Source organism: Carcharodon carcharias, chromosome 8, assembly GCF_017639515.1.
Source record: "Carcharodon carcharias isolate sCarCar2 chromosome 8, sCarCar2.pri, whole genome shotgun sequence".
NCBI classification, from domain to species: Eukaryota; Metazoa; Chordata; class Chondrichthyes; order Lamniformes; family Lamnidae; genus Carcharodon; species Carcharodon carcharias.
In genome coordinates, this window is record NC_054474.1 from 21596629 (window position 1) to 21618678 (window position 22050).

Below are 22050 nucleotides of genomic sequence, written 5' to 3' on the forward strand. Positions count from 1 at the left end.
ATTCAGGCAACTGAGACAACAGTGCTAAGTAAAATCTTCAAACTGGAACACTCTGGAAACCAAAGGTGACCCCCTTTTTAAACCCATCACCCTGCCCCCTCCATCAACAATTGTGAGGAGCTCATGATGTCACTAAAATTGAGACAATCTGGTCAGCTGCCTCTGCCACATCCCTCCCTTTCACTAGCCCATCTAGCCAGCCTTCCTTTAATGGTCCCCAGCTCTAGCCCTGGACTCACATCTGTGCTCCTCTAATTCTCTGCTCAAGTGCATCCTCAATTTTAATTGCTCCACCATTGGTGGCCATATCTTCAGTTGTTTAGTCCCAGGCTCTGGAATACCCTCTACACCTATCCGATGCAATTTCCTTCTTTAAGGTACTCCCCTCAAACCTAACACTTTGACCAAGCTTTTGGTCAACTGAACAAACTCCTTCTGAGGCTTGGTGTCATACTTTGCTTTATGATGCTCCTGCCAAGAGCCTTGGGATATTTGATTACATAGAGGGATGAATGTTGGCCAGGGAAGCATGGGAACTCTCTACTTTTTCTGAACAGTGCTATAGGATATTTTACATCCATTAATCAAGCAGGCTTTTGGATCTTCCATTTAACGTCTCTCTGACAGTGCTGCACTCCCTTACCATCGCACTAAAGTGTCAACCTCACAATGAGCACAGGAACAGGAGTAAACCATTCAGTCCCTGATCCGCCATTCATTTGGACCCAGGCTGCCCTGTGACCAGAACAGTAACTCATGGCGCGCGAATCAATTCTCCACTTTCCACTAGAATAAACTTCATAATCAATCAGAGCGAAGAAAACTTCAGCTGAAACCTTCCCTCTCCGAATTTTCTTAGTTCGGCTCCCCACCCCCCCGCCTCCCAACTTAACTTTACAACGGGCTTGAAACAAAATTCATGACAACTGGCACAAAACCAAACCATTCAGGGAATAAGAGCTGGCTGATAGAATTCATCGTTGCTAAGTAGTAGAATGGTGTATTTGTTGTTATTGGACGGCGTGTAGCCTCTCCTCCCACCCCTCTTGTTTGTATAGTCCCCGATCCTTCCGGGCTGTCAAAAGGATGATTGACAGGAACAGCACGCGAACAATAAACAGCAGCGAACGATACATGGAGAGACTCTTATCAGTTGGAAAAGCGCACAAAGACCAATCGAAATAATAAGGGAGAAACTCCCAGGATCCACCCGCCAGGCTCCCTGGTTCTGTTTCACGGTGAGTGTCTTGACTTCTGAACTAAATGCCCCTTCTTCGGATCCTGGGAAGGAGGAGCATTAATATCGCTGGGTGCAATGTTTATTGTTAAAATCTAACCTGTCTTGAACTGTATATTTTTAAAAAAATATGTGTGCAAACCACCACCTTTAAAACGTGTCACTCAAGTGGTTTGATATTCCAGAATAGATTTTTTTATTATTAACACTAAAAGTAGGAATTTCCCTCCCACCCACCATGTTTAATTCATGTTTAACTTGTAAAACCAACTTTCTGGTGTACTCGTCTCGCCAGCATTGTTACCTCTCTAGTTCCCCCTCCCCACCCCGACAAACCTGGACTCAGCATTGGAGATTATGAAGGAATGTTTCTCCCTCGCTAACAATCAAAGATTTCACCTGAAACTCGCCGCAGTGCGATCATTTACTCAGCTTGTCTGTGGTATTACATATAATTTTATTCTCAGCTGGAGAAAGGAACGCGCGTTTGTAAAGCAAATCGGAACCTCTAACTTGGAGGGGTGCGTGAAAAAAGGGGAGTGTTATTTTAAATGTCAAAATACTGCCTTAACTCAAACCATATTAACCAGAAAATGAGTTCGTAGCGTTCAATCACACATAAAGTTCCGATTTGTCGCATTTTCATGGACACTGTTTGCATTTTTTCCTAATCAGCCAATAATGTTTTCTTTTTTTAAAAAAAAACTGGTCCACTTAGCATTTCTTAAAGTTTTATTTCTCTATTTTTAAAACTTTGGACTTTGGCTCATGGACAAACTTCACTGCACGTTCAAACTGATCCTTTTTCTCTCTCTCTTCCTTTTTGCCTGTGTGCAGGAGAGGGAGGAGGGGAGTGAGAGGGGGGTGGTGGGGGGGCGGAGAGCAGACAGTAGGATACTTTAGAGAAAATTACAATAATTTCCGTTCTGCGGTTTACTTACAAATGAACACATCCTGTCCTTTTGTGAGGCTCAGGGCGCCTGCCAGGCGGGCCGTCTGCACCAGCACTGCTTAAAGAAAGAATTCTGCCTTCCCCTCCCAACACACACAAACTCAGCCCATTCAGCCTTACTCTCCCGCACCGCTACCTAAATATTGGCCCCCCAATGCCACAGTCTGTATTCTGATCTGGTTAAATAGATGAAGCCGACCATTTTATTAATTTGCATCGTCCAACTAAAATCTTTTGGCGTTCCCTCTCATGCGCTCAAGGCTGTTCGCCTTATTCATTCTTCCTAGTGTAGAGGCTGAGCATGTTAATCATTGTTTACCCACCGCAATTGTTCAACAATCTCCAAAGATTATTGTCCCTCGCCTCTTTTAACATGTTGCGAGATTAAGGGTCAAGTTGCAATATATTCTTTGGGTTCACAGAACAACGGGGGGGAAAAAAAAATACCCTTACCTCGTTTGTCTATTGTGAAAAAATGGAATGCTTTATTGCATGTCTCCTTTAGTAAACTAATGCCAAACTCTGTCAGAATTTGAGTTTAAAAATACTCCCACTTTTATTCCACCCACCCCCCCCCCCGCCCCCAACCCGCAGTCCGTGCCCTGAACTTCACAGATGTACACGGTTGAGACAGGAGGCCTTGAGGTGGTGTGTTCTTTTCATTTACTGGAAGGGACTGGCTGACTGTTCTGTATGTGCTAAATCAGGCCCCGTAGCTGGGATTTCTAGTTTACAGTTGTTCTCAATCGCATTCCTTTTTTTTCAAGTAACACGGGATTTCGGGGTTTTTATTTTACAGATGCTTTGGGAATTGCTTGCTGCATTTCCTGATTCTGTTGTTTATCATAAGGGCCACTGGTTTTATGGTGATCCAATAAATCAAATACCATTTTTATTACATGGGATCCCCAGGTTTTTTTTTATTAGTGTTTTGGGGATTTTCAATTCTGTGATGGTTTTATTTTCCCATTAAACCTCCCCAAACTAGTGCCATTGACCATATAGGCCACAATAACACTGTTTATAAAATACAAAGGATTTTCTGGGGGAGAGTTGAGCAAAATATACCTGTCATAATTATTTGGATCACATTTTCATAACACTTAACATTATTTTTACTTTATAATTTATGCATTAAGGATCTCTGGTTAGTTTATTTGAATCCTTGGTTATCATCCTAAATTAAAGGAGCCATTATTGCTGAAGTTGTTGGTAATGGGGCATTGTTAATGTAGTGATGCTCCAGTTAATGAATAAACAGAAACCAGTGCTTTAAAGTTAAAAAGTAAAAATTTATATAAATCTTTTAGACATGTTCCCACGGCTCTACCAGGTTTGCCATTATTGAGCAAATGCCATCTTGGACAGCTGCAGATGTGCATTCTGACCCCTTGTAAAATGACTGTGCTTGATTTCCCAGCCCCCACCACCCCAACCCTCCACTGCTGTGCCATTGTGTTGTATACACACACACAAACTCAATAGGCTCTCTCTCACATCTTTCACTACAAAGGACCTCGCAAAAACTACCGGGATTAGAATTGTCCCTTCTGCCAAAACTAAATCAGGACAGGTAACGTCATCAGCACAAGAGGAGGCCATTCAGCCCCTATCGTCAGTGCCAGCTCCCTGTAAAAGCAACTAAGTTCGCCCGATTGCCCTGCCCTTTCCCCATGGCCTGCATTTTTTTCTCTTCAGGAGCTTATCCAATTTCCTCTTGAAAGTCCTGATTGTATCTGCCTCCACCACACTCTCAAACAGCAAATTCCAGATCCTAATCACTCGCTGTGTGAAAAAAAGGTTCCTCATGTCACCGTTAGGTTGAGTTCAGAGAATCACAGTGTTTCTGATGAAATTTCAGTGAAAACCTTACTCATCAATGCCTCCATATGATGGATTTCAGAAGTTGGCGCTTCAATGCTGCTTTCATATTTTTGGTGTGCATTAGATTTTGTGAATTTGATGACCAGCCCATTAAAAACTGGACTCTCAAGGCTGGGCAGGTGGAATTCTGAGCTTCATGGATTTCTTTTTAACTCCATGGCCTTTCTGTCCATATTTTTCAGGATACTCAAATCTTTCAGGGTGGATTAAGATAAATTTGACAGTCTTTCACACAAGTGAAGAAACACCTTGAGGTCACTTCCACTACTGAGATAATCTGTTTACTTTGAGGGTGTTTGAGCCCTGGGATTTTGTTGGAGTTTGTAAACTTAATTCATAAACATGGATTATTTCTCTACTGTCCTAGCATTCCACCAGAATCAAACAACCATTGTGTTGCTGACAAGCTCCAACTCATTTAATAGCAGGAGAAGAGACCAGAGAAGTTTTTTTTTAATATATACAAAGATGTAAATAAATAACATGCTGTGCTTCAATAAGACTTTGTACAAAGCTTTGAACCATACTACAATTGATTTTGAATGTTATAACAATTACTTAGCTTGGGACTCTCAGGGGTGTCTTTCCCTCTTTGCTTTCCTTAGTTGCACAGTGCTTTCCAAATAATGTGAAGCTCCTTCATTTGATGGGTTGAGCTCTGTGTTCCATCAGAGCAGCTGCTGTCAAAGCTCTTCCTATTTCAAACAGCGAGGAGGCAAGGGAGTTTGGATTTATGCAACACCTTTCACAATCTCAGGGCGTCACAAAGCATTCACAGCCTGTGAAGTACTTCTGAAGTGCCGTCACTGTTGTTATGTAGTGAAACATGACACCCAATTTGTACAGAGCAGGGTCCCATAAGCATCAATGGGATAAATGACCAGATAATCTGTTTTAGCGATAAGCAATTGTTGTAAAATAGGTCTGGCCAGGCTCCTTGCCTCAGCATTCTTGTATCTGCTCAGTGGAACTTCAAGAAACTTTAAAAAATACTGTAGGTTGCCATGTGTGTCTTTTAAGTGTGGGTAAAGAGTTCTATTTTTCCTTTTTTTCATGAGTTTAGCTATGTTCCTGATTTTGAGAGTTGTGTGCAAGCAATAAAATGCAATTAATTAATTCATTTGGCATATAAATTGTTGTATTCTCATTTCTAGTGGTGTTAACTGCCTGCTGATCTGAACTGTATCTGTATATCATCATTTCTGTAATAGTTTCACCAGTTTCAACAGCTCATTTATTAAAGATAGAATTGATTTGAAAGTTTCTTGTCTTCTGGTTAATACAATTTAGTATTAGTTTGAACAGTTCTCTGAAGTCCCTCAAACTTTATTTCAATGTCATCTTTGGACTTTTGAAGATACTGTGAAATTGAGTACTTTTCCACTCTCGGCACACTGGGTTACCATCAATTACTGTCAGTTCAGATTATATTGTGGACAGATGTTGAATAAATCTCTCTCTAGTCTATACAAAAATGCTCCCTTTCCTCAATCTCGGCCTCAGTCACACACCCCTTAGTAATGCATCCTTGCTCAAATCTTTGTGGCTTCTTTTGAGATTGCCACATCTTTTGTGTTAGACTGTGGACACTTTTGTACTCAGGCCATGTGTCTGTTTGGAACTGAATCAAGGCTAGCCCAAACTGTTACATTTTGCATCCTCACAGTCAGCAGAGAAGAGAACTTCTGTTCATCAGTCTGAACCTTAGCTGAGCTTAGGTCCCAGCTTAGGACTGTTTGCAAATAGCTGCTGCAGCACCCAGTCATTTGTTATTTAAGATTCATAATGAATAAAGAGTAGCATTTAATTTAATTTACCACGGTTCTGTGCTAGCAATGGAAACAAAGAGCAGACACAGGCACAGTAGGCTGAATGGCCTCAATATGATTCCTGCAATCACTATTGGTGTGATTGAGTCAGGCTGTGTGTGTTATGGCAGGTAGCTTGATAATAGTGAAGAGGGAGGACGGAAGACTTCTTTAATAAACACTGATGCATTCATTTGCTGCACACGATATTCTGGCTATAGGAAATAAATTAGCTCATCATTCCCATTTACCATTAATATAAGTACATTGCAGTAAGTTTCACTATTTAAAGAAAATAGACGTATGTGTTTATAATTGCACAAAGTTGCATCTTAGGCAAAAAATTAAACTCCTACACTCAAGATGTTTGTTCTATTCTGTTTTCTTAATTATAGATCCTAAACTTCAAAGATCACAGTGTCACAGTGACATCTAGGCAAAAGCTAATGCTTCCCAAATGTGCTTTATACACAAAACCTCTACTGTGGCAGTCGGCTGACAGGTTAACAATTTTTTTCTCACCAATTTTCTCTTCCAATTTCCTTCCTTCCTCTATTGCCTGAAGGCATCGGCTCCTTACTGTGATGTGATTCCAAAAGTAACAAGCACCCTCAACACTGCACCCAAATACTGATTATTTGTGGGTAATCACTCCTGTCCCCAAGAGCAAAACACTAATGCGAACTCGAATCTCACTAGCTGCATATTGTTGGTTGGCTATTTGACTGTGGTTGGCATCGCAACCAAGCCTAATTTTGGCTGCGCCCAATATCTAAAATATTTTCCCCAAGGGTCACCGGCGAGCAAACCTCTCTAATTTGGGGTTGTTAAGGTTACTGGCATCTCAGACTGGGATCAACAATGTCCAGTGCAATACTGACTGAGTGGTGCACTGTCAGAGGTGCTGCCTTTCTAGGACATGTTAAACTGTCTGATGCACTAAATGGATGTTAAATATCACATGGCATTATTCAAAGAGGGGCTATGAGTCTTAGCCAGCATTTTTCTCTCAGCCATCGCTACTAAAAAAAAAACCAGATTGACTGGTTATTTGTCTCATTATTGTTTCTGAACTTTTTTTTTGTTGCCCACCCCTAATTGCCTTTGGGAAAGTGATGCAGCTTTCTTGAACTGTAGTCCATGTGTTGTAAGAACACCCACAGTACTGTCAGGAAGGGTGTTCCAGGGTTTTGACCCAGCGACAGTGAAGGAACAGGGATATATTTCCAAGTCAGGAAGGTGTGTGACTTGGAGGGGAACTTGCAGGTGACAGTGCATCTGTTGCTCTTGTTTTTCTAGGTGGTAGAGGTCACGGGTTTGGAAGGTGCTGTCGAAGGAGCCTTGTAGTGCATCTTGTACTTGGTACAGACTGCTGCCACTGTGTGTTGCTGGTGGAGGGAGTGAATGTTTATTGTGTTGGATGGGGTGCCATTCAAGCAGGCTGCTTTGACTTGGATGGTGTTGAGCTTCTTGAGTGTTGCTGGAGCTGTATTCATCCAGACAAGTGGGGGGTATTCCATCGCACTCCTGACTTGCGCCTTGTAGATGGTGGACAGGCTTTGGGGAGTCAGGAGTTGAATTACTGTCCGCCAAATTGTGTTGAATGCAAAATGATCACTGTATTTGCTGGGTAACAACAGCCACTGCATATCAATATTATGACTATTTTAGGGCTCAATGTCATTTCTGAGAGGCATGATAACATGCTATAAATGCAGATTTATACAATTAAATACATAAGAATAGTTTTATTTGGTTAGAATTACCTGGGTAAATGAAGTGTGTACATTCAAATGAAGAAAAGGTGCAGTATGTGCACTTGATTTTCTGATTGTTATAGAATTTTAATCCAACCATGATGTTGCCCTACTTGACCTCATTTGCACTTATATTAATGCGTAGCAAGCTAAAAATAATCTCCAGGAAACAACAGTGCATTTTAGTGTAAGATAGTTTCTGTTGTTTGATTGGAATTGCTCAACAAAAGATTAAATAGACTTTGCACAACTGTTTTCAAATGACCTGTTTTTATGGCATCAGTTGCAACCCTGATCAATACCATGTACTTCTTAGGAGCTTAGATTTAACCCAATGAGTGGAGTTGTAACATTTTCCAGATTATGCATGGTTGAAATGGCCAGTGAGTGAATTTGATATTTTCAGATCTTTGTTTATTCTGACCATGAGAATTGGACATTTTGTTTCATACAAGGACTGTAAAATTACTATTCCTAATAGGGCTTTCAAGGCAAAATAAACCGTGTTTGTAGAAGGAAACTTAAATTTACATCTTTAAGAGGGTGAAACTGAATTGATGATAAACAATGAATGATTTTGGACAGTGTAAATTCACATCTGATGCCACTTGGTTTAGATTTATAGACTGATACAACACAGAAAGAGGCCATTTAGCCTGTATGCCCATGCTAGCACTTTGGTAGAGCTATCCAATTAATCTCGCTCCCCTGCTATTCCCCCATAGCCCTGTACAATTTTTTCCTTCACATATTTATCCATTCTTTTTTGGAAGTTACTATTGAATCTGCTTCCACCACTCTTTCAGGCAGCGCATTCCAGATCACAACAACTCAGTGTGTAAAATAATGTTTTCTCATGTTGCCGATTCTTTTGCCAATCATGTTAAATCTCTGTCTGCTGGCTAGTGACCGTTATGTCACTGGAAACAGTTTCCCTTATTCACGCTGTCAAAATGCTTCATGGGTTTGAAGGCCCCATCAAATCTTTCCTTTACCTTCTCTGCTCTAAGGTGAACAACCCTAGCTTTACAAAATATTAAGAAGTATTTACAGCACAAAGACAGATCATTAGGCCCTACAGATCCATGCTGTTGTTTATGCTCCACCCAAGCCATATCTCATTCCTCTTCATCTAATCCCATGAATATATACTGATTTAAAGTGTTACTTAATTAAATATAGATCAGTGATGGAACCTTCGCCGCCATTACCGAATTTCCTAAATTATGATAACTAATAATTTTCTTACTGGTCTTGTGAGACCAAAAGATTCACTCCTAACGTTGCCTAAGTAGGTCAGGTTGGGTTCGAGTTAGAACCTGAAGTGGCAAACAAATTTTTTACAGTAAACTTCGTATGTGATTTAAACGGAACCTTTAAAGATAAATGTGCCTGAAACTCAACCATTGCAGGTAGAAACATTCATATTGCAGTTCCACCGTAAACAATCTGCCACTTCAAATATATTTTTAATTAAAAATACACATTCAATTGATGCCAAGCAGCACAGCACCCCTGCTGCATAGCAAGGGACTGGCATTGTTTGATGTGGGTGGGCTGTGTGAGCTCAATCTGCACGTTCCCGCCCACCTGCATCCTCATTCTATGTCCCTGCCGCTGCGTGGTAGAGGCAGAAGCATAGGCTCCCGGTGGCATCTGTCACTTGAGCTGGTCTGTAGAGAGGAAAGTGTGTGTGGATTAAGGGGGCACGTAAGTGTAAATTGCTTTCATGTGAAGTACCGGCTGCAGGGATAGATTAGTACTTGCACTTATTGTGTGATTCTATTATTAAAAACAAATCGAATATGAAGGATGTCCTGTTTTTACATGTCTGTTGATGCTAGTAAGCAACTATTGAATCTTCCTTTATTTTGAGCCCAATATTGTAGTACATTATAGCAAGACTTGTAAATCTCACAGGAATTTTACACTACCTCAGGGACCTGAGAGGATGCTGAAGGATAAACTTTGGAACTTTAATGGTTTCATTCTGTGAGTTTCTAAGGTGCCTCAGGAAGAAATTATTGCCTCCTGAAACTTGTGCAGCGCTATGTATATTGCTTATAATGTAAACTATAAATCATAATATGTAGTTTAAGCTGCCAGTGAAATCCAGACTTGAAAATATACAGTAAAGAAAAGCAATCCATTTTGAATATTTTAACTGAATGCATGTTGGAGTATTTTAAATTGGTGCATTTGTGTTAAACTGGTTGACTGTAGCTTGCTAAGATGAGATGTGACTGTAATTATACAGGTTACTGTATAAAAAAACAAACTGTAAAAACATGAAACTTTATAACTCTCCAGTAATTTGCCTTATTAGCCTTCATTGTCAATTATTAGATCTGACCAGTTGTATGTGCATTCTGCCTTAGTGCAATAAAAGACAGGCTCAGAAAGGCTCTGTCAGCTCTCAACTCTCCATTCAACCTATGCAAAATCTATGAGCATAATCATACACATCTTGTGGTTCGGTTGATTTACTAAACTTTACTTGTTATTTTTGATGTCCTTTGAACTCCTTGAATTGTGCTATGCCCATGCAACACACTTTCTGCCATCTATTGTTCTTGCCTCTGTTGGAGTGTGCTTCATTGTGTTACACTTCAGTAAATTTATTGGTGGGTTTCTCTGCTTATCACTCATGTTGTGCATATTCTGTGTTCTAGTATCACAATCCATGTCTGTGCTCCAATTGAGTGGAACCACTGATTGATAGTTGAACGTCTGCATAACTCTTAATTGAAAAAGATTGTGGGTAATGGTGTGGCTTAAGAACAAAGCCCTTTCACCTCTGGGACCTGGATTTAAATCAAGCCGGTGCTGGTGGGATAAGAATCTCCTTCCTCTGCCTAGATCCTATAGGCATTTTCACTTTAATATGTGGCTGATGGCTGACATTGGCTATACTGCTATGTATAAATGATTCAACCTGCAGGGAACCAATGGCACCACAAAACTAGGTATCTACAAAACAAAAACAGAATTACCTGGAAAAACTCAGCAGGTCTGGCAGCATCGGCGGAGAAGAAAAGAGTTGACGTTTCGCGTCCTCATGACCCTTCGACAGAACTTGAGTTCGAGTCCAAGAAAGAGTTGAAATATAAGCTGGTTTAAGGTGTGTGTGTGGGGGGCGGAGAGATAGAGAGAGAGAGAGGTGGGGGGGGTGTGGTTGTAGGGACAAACAAGCAGTGATAGAAGCAGATCATCAAAAGATGTCAACGACAGTAGTACAATAGAACACATAGGTGTTAAAGTTAAAGTTGGTGATATTATCTAAACGAATGTGCTAATTAAGAATGGATGGTAGGGCACTCAAGGTATAGCTCTAGTGGGGTTTTTTTTATATATAATGGAAATAGGTGGGAAAAGGAAAATCTTTATAATTTATTGGAAAAAAAAGGAAGGGGGAAACAGAAAGGGGGTGGGGATGGGGGAGGGAGCTCACGACCTAAAGTTGTTGAATTCAATATTCAGTCCGGAAGGCTGTAAAGTCCCTAGTTGGAAGATGAGGTGTTGTTCCTCCAGTTTACGTTGGGCTTCACTGGAACAATGCAGCAGGCCAAGGACAGACATGTGGGCAAGAGAGCAGGGTGGAGTGTTAAAATGGCAAGCGACAGGGAGGTTTGGGTCATTCTTGCAGACAGACCGCAGGCGTTCTGCAAAGCGGTCGCCCAGTTTACGTTTGGTCTCTCCAATGTAGAGGAGACCACATTGGGAGCAACGAATGCAATAGACTAAGTTGGGGGAAATGCAAGTGAAATGCTGCTTCACTCGAAAGGAGTGTTTGGGTCCTTGGATGGTGAGGAGAGAGGAAGTGAAGGGGCAGGTGTTGCATCTTTTTGTTTTGGATTTCCAGCATCCGCAGTTTTTTTGTTTTTATCTAGGTATCTACAAATCTGCTCTTAAGAGCTGGTCTGGGTAGCTGTACCCTTGTGTAATCAAATCTCTGAACTACACCATGCAGCTGAGCTGACTTACAGAGACCAGCCAAATGGGGGAGAGTGGTACATAGACTTTCCTTTCTCAGAACAAAAACAAAGAGAAAGGTTCAGCTCAGTGAAACCATGCACAGAGCAAGGCACTCTTCCTAAGTCAGTAAGTATAGGCAAATTTACTCAAAGATCATAAGGATGGCTAATGTTGGAAACGTGATCATTCTCAGTTGCACAATAGGAGCATTTTGAGAACTGGAGGTGTCCCTGGCAACGTAATGATATTGTGAAATATGGGCTAACTTGAACTTTAGTAGAATGTGGACATATAGTACAAAGTGCCAAGGAGTGTGATGGAGAGGGAAGCAACAAATTTTGTATCAGTTTCAGATTTTGTTGTTTTGCTAAACTTAATTGTCATTTGGAAAATTGGTAATCAGTGTTCATTTTGTTTTGCGCAGTAATTAGTTAAGTTGATAATTCTTTGTAAAATGTACCCTACTGGTTTTGTTTTTTAGTTGATATCTGGAGGTGAAAATGTTCTGCTGTAATGTATTCATTACAGAATCCCAGGAATGGAGCTGAGTGCAACAGGGAAAGTAAGGCTTGCTCTCAGGCCAACCAAGCCTTAGTGCTGGGCCTGACAGCAGGGTGCTCTTTTGAAATTATGTTTGTTACATTTTAGATGAAGCTTGATAATGACATTATTTTCCCAAAGTGGAAAAATGTACAAATACCCAGTGCTCATGTCCTTCATTTAGAAAAATCAATGCACCCAATGTTAAACTATTGCAAAACTGTTTTGATGCACATGGTCAGAGTTTGTGGGATGCTTAGCACAAACAAATCTGTTTGTTAGCAGTTGAGTAGTGTTGTAGACCACATATATGTTTGTTGCTACAGGTAAGTCTCATTTTAGGCAGGTTTGTTTCATGCTTGATACTTACATATTATTAGACATAAAATCCAACAGTGTTAGTTTGGCATTACTCCTGAACCAGCTGGTATTTATTAAAAATAAGCACAATCAAATCACAGTGCTGATGTATTCATAGAGCACATTAGAGTAGCAGTCTTTAAACTATCAGACTGCTTGTACCAGGTGAGTAGAAATTTCCTTCACATAATTACCAGGAAGATAGAAGCCATTGTGTTTGTAACTGCTTCAAACTCTGGCTCCCTAGCCACTGACCCTGTCCATCTCCCTAGCAACTCTCTGAAGCTGAATCAGACTGTTTGCAATCTTGCTGTTTTATTTGACTCGGAGATGAACTTCCATAACATGTATCACCCCATCACTTTCTGCTCATCTGCTGCTAAAACCCACATCCATGCCTTTGTTACCTCTAGACCTGACTATTCGAAAGTACTCATGGCTGTCCTCCCTAGTTTTATCTTCTATAAACTTGAGGACATTCGAAACTTTTGTCACCCATGTTTACTTGCACCAAGTCCCACTCGCCTAACTCCCTTGTGCTTGCCAACCTACCTTTGGCTCCCAGTTAAGCAACACCTTGATTTTGAAATTTTTATCCTTGGTTTCAAATCCCTCCATGGTCTTCCCCCTCTTTATTTCCTGCCCTGAGTTTTACAGTCAACTGAGATATGGGCACTCTTCTAGTTCTGGCCTTGGGCTTTCCAGATTTTAATCACACTCCTGAGAGCCGCAATGCCTTCAGCTTCTCTGAAATTCTCTCTGCTTCTCTATCCTTCTTTAAGACACTCCTTAAAACCCATCCCTTTGAACTTTAGGTCAACTAGCCTAATGTGGCTTGGTGTCAACTTTTGCTTTATAGCGCTCCTTTGAAGCACCTCGGCACGTTTTATTATGTTAAATGCTCTATATCAATGCAAGTTGTGAAGTACTGGGGTTTCCGCATTCAATCAAGTTGACTTTGCTGCATTGCAATTCGAGAGACAACATTATTGGCTCAGCTTTAAAAGGGATCCCCAAAGACCCGCTCTCTTGACGGGGACATGTTAGGACCGCAGCAATAAGTGCTCAGATACAAATTGTGAATGCTGCGTTAAACCTCCAATAAAGGGTGTATTAAAACTGTGAAGGGTGTCGCTGTAAGTCACAGCCACTGTTCGCTCTCACTGTCTCCATTCTCCAAGGCACAGCAACCTCAGAGAATATCTCAATGAACGCCGTTCCGACCAATCATGGCACCGACTTTACAAGCCCACCATCACCCATCCAATCGGCCGTCACCGGATGCGGCATTTCCTCTTCAATTGGCCAATCGGCGCTTGGGCGGCTGCCCCGCGCCCTATAGCAAGCCGGCATGCAAATGAAGCCGTGGGAAGCGGAGGCGGGTCGCGCGGGCCGACGGGAGTTGTAGTTCGCCGAGCACCTGCCACTGGGAGGGTGAAGCAGTGAGCGGACTACAACTCCCATGGCGCACTGCGAGGGTGCCGCATGCGCAGTGCGTTAGCTGTGCCTTCCCATTCATGAGGGCGAAAAAAAAGAGAAAAAAAAATTGCATTTCACTGGCAGTGGGGCTGATGGACGGGGCTGAGCTGGAGTCTCTGCAGTTTATCAATGATTCATCCACAATCTCCAATGTGAAGCTGCAAAAGCAAGGATTGCATCTGCAATGTCCCCTGACGGTTACTGGTGCGATATGGGGAGTTACTAAGTTTACTGATGCATTCTTTGTTTATTCGGTATTGATTTAAAACAAAATTAAGGAAATTACTACCCTCCCATCCACTGCCAGCCGTTTTCATTCACAAAATTACGCAGAATCCGCCACTGTGCGCCCTCACGCCAAGCAACACTGCATCTACAAAGCAGAGCATCCCCCATTGCACCTGGGTGTTAGCGAGGCTAGTTATCATTCTGGGGACGTTTAAAGTAAGTATGTTTTATTTATCACAGATGCACATGTTGATTTATTAGTTAAATATTGCAATTATGCGATTCTGATCCTCTTTCCTCCTGTAAATTAAACTAAGGAGCGCATCTTCAATCGCGCACGGATAGCATCAGAATTATTTATCTTAAAATTAATTTGCTAAATTAATACTTTTGAATAGATTTCAAGCTGTCAGCTTAAATCTTGCTCGCAGAAAGCGGCTGTCTGAATTTACAAAAGCACCGAATTCTCTTTAAACGTATTTAAATCTATGTTAAACATTTCGACAGGGCGAAATAACCCGCAGTCTAAACACGTACTCGGGGCTGTTAATCGTGATAATATGTTTTTCGGTGTCTTGTTCGTATTAAAGTAAAATGGAAAACAGGGAATCCGGTTCTCAAACTATAGCGGGTTTTAAAAGACATTTCAGAGTTAATGTTTTAAATAGTGGAGGCTGAATTTATTGTGTAAACCCGGCTCCCGCAATTACAAATGAGGGTTATTATGATAATATGCTTCATTGTATCTTTCAATGGCTTGAATCGATTATTCAAAACACATTCTGGCCACCCGGAGTGCTGCCAAATGGGTCCATTCATTAATCGGCAATTTTATGAATGAAATTCCATTATTGACTGCGCCCGAGATGCAGACTCCCGTCTTCATAGTTAAAATTACAACAGTGATTCATCCTTCCATCTCATGGTGTGCCTGTTCAATGTATTATTTAGAACACATAATATTGTCCCATTTAAAACATAGCCCGTTGTATTTTTTGACAGTAAATAGATGGATACATATCTGCTCTTTATATGTTAGTCATGGAGAAAAGAGGCACTTTAATTCATGGAATATTGTCTGAATAATTCAGGAGGAAATATAATCTCTTCCTGTGCAGGAGACCTGTTTAAACTGGGGCGTTTTGATCGTGGCTTGAAAATTATTTTTTACCTGTCTCTCCGTCCATCAGTCTGGCTTGCTGGTAATTTCCAACCTTTCTCTTTGTACATGCATTCACACGCCTGTCTGCAATGCAAACATTGGTGGAGATTATTGCACGGTTTTTAATGTACAACAGCTTTCCCCTCTTCCCTGGGTTACTGCAGCAACTCGGGTTCATGAATGACAGTCAGCACCTTCAGTGCGAATGAAAGGGCAAGAGTGAAGGAAAAATGAAAATACAGGACAGAACCCCGGGCTGAGATGTCAGATCGATACAACTGAAGTGGAACGAAAAAAATCGTTGAGTTTGGGGGAGGGGGAGGATTATTTCTCTTTTTTTTAAACAAAAAAGAAAACATTCAACCTCCCTTAAGGGCCTTGAGTTAGTGGCACAAAGTTCTCGCTTTCTCAGCCCTGGTTTCGTTTCCTTTTGTCACAACTTGGTCGGTCAGCGAGGGGTGGGGGGGTGGGGGGTGGGGGGAAACGGCGGCTAAAGAAACTGCAGCGTGGATTCTGTGGATTAATATCCAGGACTGGCGACTTTGGTTTGATTGACGCGATGGAGGTTTCCACCTTGAAGGACATGTGACCTCGGCAACAAATAGATGAGAACCCGGCCGAGTTGGTAAATAAATCTTCAAGCGTGAGAAAAGGAACATTATAAAACTGTGACCCTGTCCCGAATGTCGGGATCGCTTCCAGCCCCCAAACCTGCGGATTCCGCTGTGAGAATTACAGCAACTTGAACCCTTGCCCTGGTCAGGTGCACACAGGGTTTTTACAGAATGATGTTGAGTAATGTTTTGTTTCAATGTTGCAGCACCTGTGTGTGTGTGTGTGTGTGTGTGTTTTGTTTTATATACATGTATATAAATATCTGATTTTCTTTGTGCCAGGCGCTGGAAATCTGATTGAGGATCGAGGGGATTGAGTCCAATGGAGCGCCGGGTCTCACTCGGCCGGAATGCTGGAAGTCCCGCTTCCGTCTTCCAACCCTTTCTGGACGGCCGGCTACCCTACGGCAGATTGCAGCACACCACCATCCTCCCCATGGACCAAATGAAGCCCAACCGGCTGGAAAACGATTATGTGGAAAACCCTATTGCCGCCCAACCCGGCAGGAACGCCAACCCCCACAGCCGGGCGTCCCAGCAGGAACCGACAGCCCTCAGTCACCGCGACCAGGGGTGTGAGCACCATGAACTCCCCCAGCACCCTGCCCTGTCCTGGAACTCCCTGACGGGCAGACCCAGCTCCATCAGCAGCAGCAGCAGCACCTCCTCGGACCAGAGGCTCTTGGACCACGCGGTGCCGCCACCGGTGGCCGATCAGCAGGACTGCCAGAGGGCCGTTCGAACGCAGCCCAAATCATCCGCCTCCGAAACCATCGACCTTAAAGAGACCTCCACCCACGGCCAGGAGACTGGCAAGCATATGTTGCTGTGCGAGGGCTGCGGGAAGTGTAAGTGCAGCCAGTGCACCTCACCCAGAACTCTGCCCTTCTGCTGGGTCTGCAGTCAGAGGTGCCTGTGCTCCCCCCAGAAAGTTGTCAACTATGCCACCTGCATGTGTCTGGTAACAGGGATTTTCTACCATTGCACCAATGACGATGATGAAAGATCCTGTGCCGATCACCCTTGCTCCTGTTCCCAATCTAACTGTTGTGCCCGCTGGTGTTGCATGGGTGCCATGTCTGTGTTTCTGCCTTGTTTGCTCTGCTACTTGCCTGCTACTGGATGTGTCAAACTCTCCCAGAAGTTTTACGATACTGTAAGCCGTCCAGGATGCCGCTGCAAGAATTCCAACAGTGTGTACTGCAAGGTTCCAGAGGTGTCATCCTGCAGTGGGGAGAAGCCGTCCTGATGTGGGGAGTGTGTGATGTGGTTAATGGAACTATAATTCACACCCGTACTTTTCTAGTTCAGCCCTTTGCAAGTCCCTGCTTTCAAAAAATGACATGGTCTGTTCAGTAGTGAGTGGGTAAATCCTACCCATCTTTCTGAAATGGACATAATACATAATTAGAGGAAACTTTTAAGAAGCAGTTAAGCATGGGGGTTTTGCAAAGTTGTTTAGAAATTCATACCTTTTATTGTTGATATTTGGAGGGTGTTCCATTCAAAAACTGAACGTTTTTTTTTTGAGGAGTGAAATGGGCAGAAATATAAATCCTAAACAGGTTAAGTAACCACCTTGAATTCTCACCATGTAATATGTTGGCTGAGATCATCCTGGTGGACTTCAGGCCGATTGCTAATGCCAACATTTCTTACAGTCTGCTCTGCTTTTTTTTGACATGCCACACAGAATTTGATGAGATGCATTTCTATATGTTCTAGGGTTACGGAAACCTCGTGGCAGTAACTGCACACATCAGGTCTTTTTTTTTGCAATATGATCGATAGCAAATATTCCTCTAAACTTCTTAGATCACGTGCATTACCCATTAGGTGAGATCTAAAATCTTGCTCCATCTTGTGCCAAAGGAGTCTGAGAAAATAGCATTGAAAGCAAAATAAGCCAAATTATATTCGCTGCAAAATTCAGTGTACTAGTTTGCAGACTGGATGAAGTCATAATAAAATCTTACTAGACGCTTTAGATTAGAATCTTGAAGCAATACAGTAAAGAATTTTTTTGTGTCTTTAGGTAAGATTTCCCACTCTCTACCCAATGGGCTATTTAAGCTTTTGATGTGTTAACTCTTTTTGATTTTATACAACAGAATGTTATTTCCTGAATGCTAGAAAGGCTCCATGGTTTATGTGTTTGAAAAAATATTTTTGCGTGCGTCATATGCCTGCAACAAAACTTCACACTTCCTTTTTAGTCCCGATGAAGCCTGATTTCTTGGTCTCTGTGTCATGAGAGTTTCTTAACACATCAGCAGTGCCACTGGTTAACGGGATTATTTCATTAGGTGTGAGAGATTTTTGTTTCACAAGAACTGCAGGCATGAGTAGATGACAATGGCTTTTTTCAAACTAAAATAAACTACAAAAGTAACCGCTAACAATGCAATTAAAAAGTTATTACTATATAAAAGTAATAATAATTTACAATTATTACCCTGACTATAAACATATATAAGGAGGGAGTAAAGGCACATGATATGATGTCTTTGCATTATTTTAAAAAATTACAATTGCCCAACAATATATGAGTTTAGCCCTTGAAGTTGCATGTTCAAAGGTATGTGTAGCCCTATAGTTTAACCATGCAGCTTTAAAGGAGTACTGTGCACGGTAGCAAGAATTGGCAATATTTGCACCTGTTAAACTAGGAAAGCTGTGTAAGACCTTGTAGTAAACAGGCTAAGGAGGGTGATTGGAATGTCTTATAATAAAAGGAAACTAAGAAGCAGAAAAGCAACAATTGCAATGCTTATGACAAAGACAAGGAAAATATTTCTACCCAAGCCTGTCTCTATAGAATTCACTTCAGTCATTTCCATATTTATGTAATATCCACAAGATCTTCATGCCACTGTTGTTCCTAAATAATAAAATCGAACATTTTTGAATGAAATTTTAAAAATATACTAGTTAGTAAAATGAGATTTTTTAAAAAAAACTTTAGTTTATCATTTGAAACTCTTGCCATTTTAACATCTACTGAACGAAAACGATAAGTGAGAACAATTATTGAGAAATAATCATATTAGCAACTCATGCCAATATTTATTCTGCTTAGAAAACTAGAAATAAATTGGGACTAAACTGAACAATGACTTGATGCTGATAATATTACTGGATCATGGAACTTAGATCATGTAGTACACAGGGATTGGAGTACAGATGTTTTTTAGAGAATTGCATATACATACTTTTAATGATCTTACCATCATATCTTTAATAATTATTTATTGAGAAGCTCTACAAATGCAGCTTAAAATGTTAATGAAGCTGGTTAACTCGTGAGCATTGCAGCCCTCCTTCCAATTCTCCTCTAAATATTGCTGGCAACTGAAGCAAACCCAACATTCACAATATCTGATGTGATTGCCCACAGGGGACGGAACTCCAGTTTCCAGTCCAGCATGACTAATGGAAACAGGATGTTCAGGGCCAACCAGAATAGTGATCAGCAAAAGAGGATAGAATATGTCTCCAGTGATGCTGCACTTACTGCTCTTCTCACTCAGCAAGGGCAGCCTGCAGTTGCAGTGTTAGTAAGAGCTGGGTTCTACCACGCATTCAAAGGAGAGATAGTGCAGTATCGCAGTGCTGAACATGAATGTTGAAAGAACAAAGCAGCTAGTCTGAATGGAGGATATGGAATGACAGTTTCACTAGCCTGGTATTCCATAGACAAGTCACAGACAAGTGTTTTGCCTCTTTGTTGCTGATTCAGTTTATCCAAAACTGCCGGCCTGTTGTAATTCCATTCGCAAAGGATAAATGTGTATTGTGTGATGTTTTCTTTGACACGAGTACAGGGGGGAGAGGTCCAAGGATCTGTTTGTCCTTTATCTTATCCTCCTCATACACACTCCCCTTCTGTCTCAGTCATCCCTAATATGTATGCACAATGATAATTCAAACTCAAATTGAACCAGACTGGTGTGCTATTTGTACAGGTGCCTACAAGCAATGTAGGTTACACATAGTTTAACCAAGTCTTGATTTCACAATTCTCATCCTTGTTTTCAATCTCTCCATGGCTTTGCCCCTCACTACTTCTGTAATCTTTTCCAGTCCTGTAACCCTCAGAGATACCTGTGCTCCTTCAATTCCACCCTCTTAAGCATCCCTGATTTTAATTGCTCCACCATTGATGGCTGTGCCTTTAACTGCCAAGGACTAAAACTCTGAAGTTTCCTCTAGAAACCTCTACATCTCTACTATTCTTTCCTTCTTTAAGATGCTCCTTAAAACCTACCTCTTTGACCAAGCTTTTGGTCATCTGTCCTAATATCTCCTTAAGTGGCTCTGCATCAAATTTTGTTTGACAACGCTCCTGTGAAGCGCTTTGAGCCATTTTACTCTGTTAAAGGCGCTATATAAATACATGTTGTTTCTGGATTTCTGTTTAATGTAAAGTGGAAATTGAATGTAGGCACTTGTGTTGAATTGTATTTTTCTCATCTGCCTAGCTCAGTTTGGTATTGCTGTTCCCTGATATGTGTCGCTGTTTGTACATGTGCATATAAGGCCAATTCAGCCTTGTAAGTATTGCTCCATTCTGTTGAATGTAACATGCAGCTGTGGACCCTGTGCAAGTTCCATATGTGTAAATGCAGTAGTTCTAAAGACTGGTAACTTTGTTTTAAATCCATCCCGTTGGCTGAGAAGTTCTTCTGCTCCTAAGTCCTGCAGTGTAGTGGCTGTTTTCTTGGTACAGTGATTCGAATAAGGCACTTTCTATATGTATAAAATTCTCCAAGAGAAGGAATTGATTGAAACTGACCCAAGTAAAACCAGCTAGAAGCTTGATGTATTTTGGTATGCTTTTGTCACACCAACATCATTAGACATTGAGGGCAAAACTTGGGTCATTTGATCATGACCTTTCTATCAACAAATAAATGAGAGGGGTGGTGTGCCTGCGCCAGACTCTTGATATGTAAAGGATATATGTACTACCATCCACAGGCTTCCCCAACCATGTCAGTTGTGATTAGTTCATAGGAAAACGGGTTTGATGGACAATGGTAGGAGCCCTACTGAGGCAGTGTGAAAACAACTTTCCTGATTGATTGCTAAAGACTCATGCTGGAAATGCTCATGTGTGGATATTGATTGGAAGCAGGGTTGGGATCACCTTAAGATGCCCCTCACCTCATCAAAGATCCTACTCAACCCTCTGTCTAGGCTTAAACATGACCACTTGGGAGAGGTACTAGAAGGCTACCAGTGCCCATGGATCCATACCTCAGTATAAGAGAAGGAGAGATGGCTTAAGCAGGTTGTAAAGAAAGCAGTAGAAAATTGACCTAATTTTCTTCTGTAATATCGTGATCAATATTTGTGAGGATTCTTTTCCTAAACCTTTACTGTACCACCAAAATAATCCAATTGCATGAGGGCAAGAGAGAGAGAGAGGGGAAGAATTATTGTATATCCCTGCTGAATTCCAGAAATTTCAACCAAGTTGGCACCTACCAGAATCTCCATTTGTGTGGTACTCTTTAAGACACAACTTGAGTAATTGTGAACTTCATTGAAATTCATGCTATCAGTACCAGTCATTACAATTTCCTGTTCATGTTTAACTTGGCACCTTTGTGTTAACATGAAAAGCTGTGTAGAGTTCTGTTTCTGATTCTGTTGGAAAAGGGTTCTTGTAAGAATATTTATTTGAAGGTTCTATTTTATAGTATTTATTTTAGAATTTCTCCTGTTGTGAGATTTCCTTGATTGTGTAAAATGAGGGGAAAAAGTGATGTATGTATGAATCAGAAAAAAATATATTGATGATAAAAAAAAATGCTCTGGTCTTGCAAGGATTTTTTTTTGTTCTTCCACAGAACCTATACTTTGGAATAATCTTGTATTAGTCTGAGCTTTTCTGAATGGCACTGTTGATCCGATGTGCTGCCCAGGGGAAATATTAGCCTCAGGCTCCATCCTGACCCTCCTGAGTTCATGAGCTCGGCTTGATTGGTAATAGGCACACAACGAAAGCCCGTTACACTCTGAGGTTAGAAAATAGAAATTGGCCAGGAT

At 41.4% G+C, this 22050-nt stretch overlaps 1 protein-coding gene across 4 annotated transcripts; it reads left to right on the forward strand.

The window, feature by feature from the left end:
- The first annotated feature begins 1096 nt into the window (after positions 1 to 1096).
- spry4 (sprouty homolog 4 (Drosophila)) lies at positions 1097 to 21820 on the forward strand. 4 transcript variants are annotated; one of them, XR_005943845.1, is made up of 2 exons: positions 1097 to 1238; positions 4441 to 5296. XR_005943845.1 is itself a non-coding variant. In XM_041194110.1 (2 exons), exon 2 carries the CDS (start codon positions 16319 to 16321, stop codon positions 17243 to 17245), a length of 927 nt encoding a protein of 308 aa, XP_041050044.1. In that variant the 5' UTR covers positions 1097 to 1238; positions 16279 to 16318; the 3' UTR covers positions 17246 to 21820. The 4 variants fall into 4 exon arrangements, 3 of the variants coding, with proteins under 3 accessions (XP_041050044.1, XP_041050043.1, XP_041050046.1); XM_041194110.1 differs by lacking the exon at positions 4441 to 5296 and adding an exon at positions 16279 to 21820; XM_041194109.1 differs by lacking the exons at positions 1097 to 1238; positions 4441 to 5296 and adding exons at positions 14086 to 14436; positions 16279 to 21820.
- The last annotated feature ends 230 nt before the right edge of the window (positions 21821 to 22050 follow it).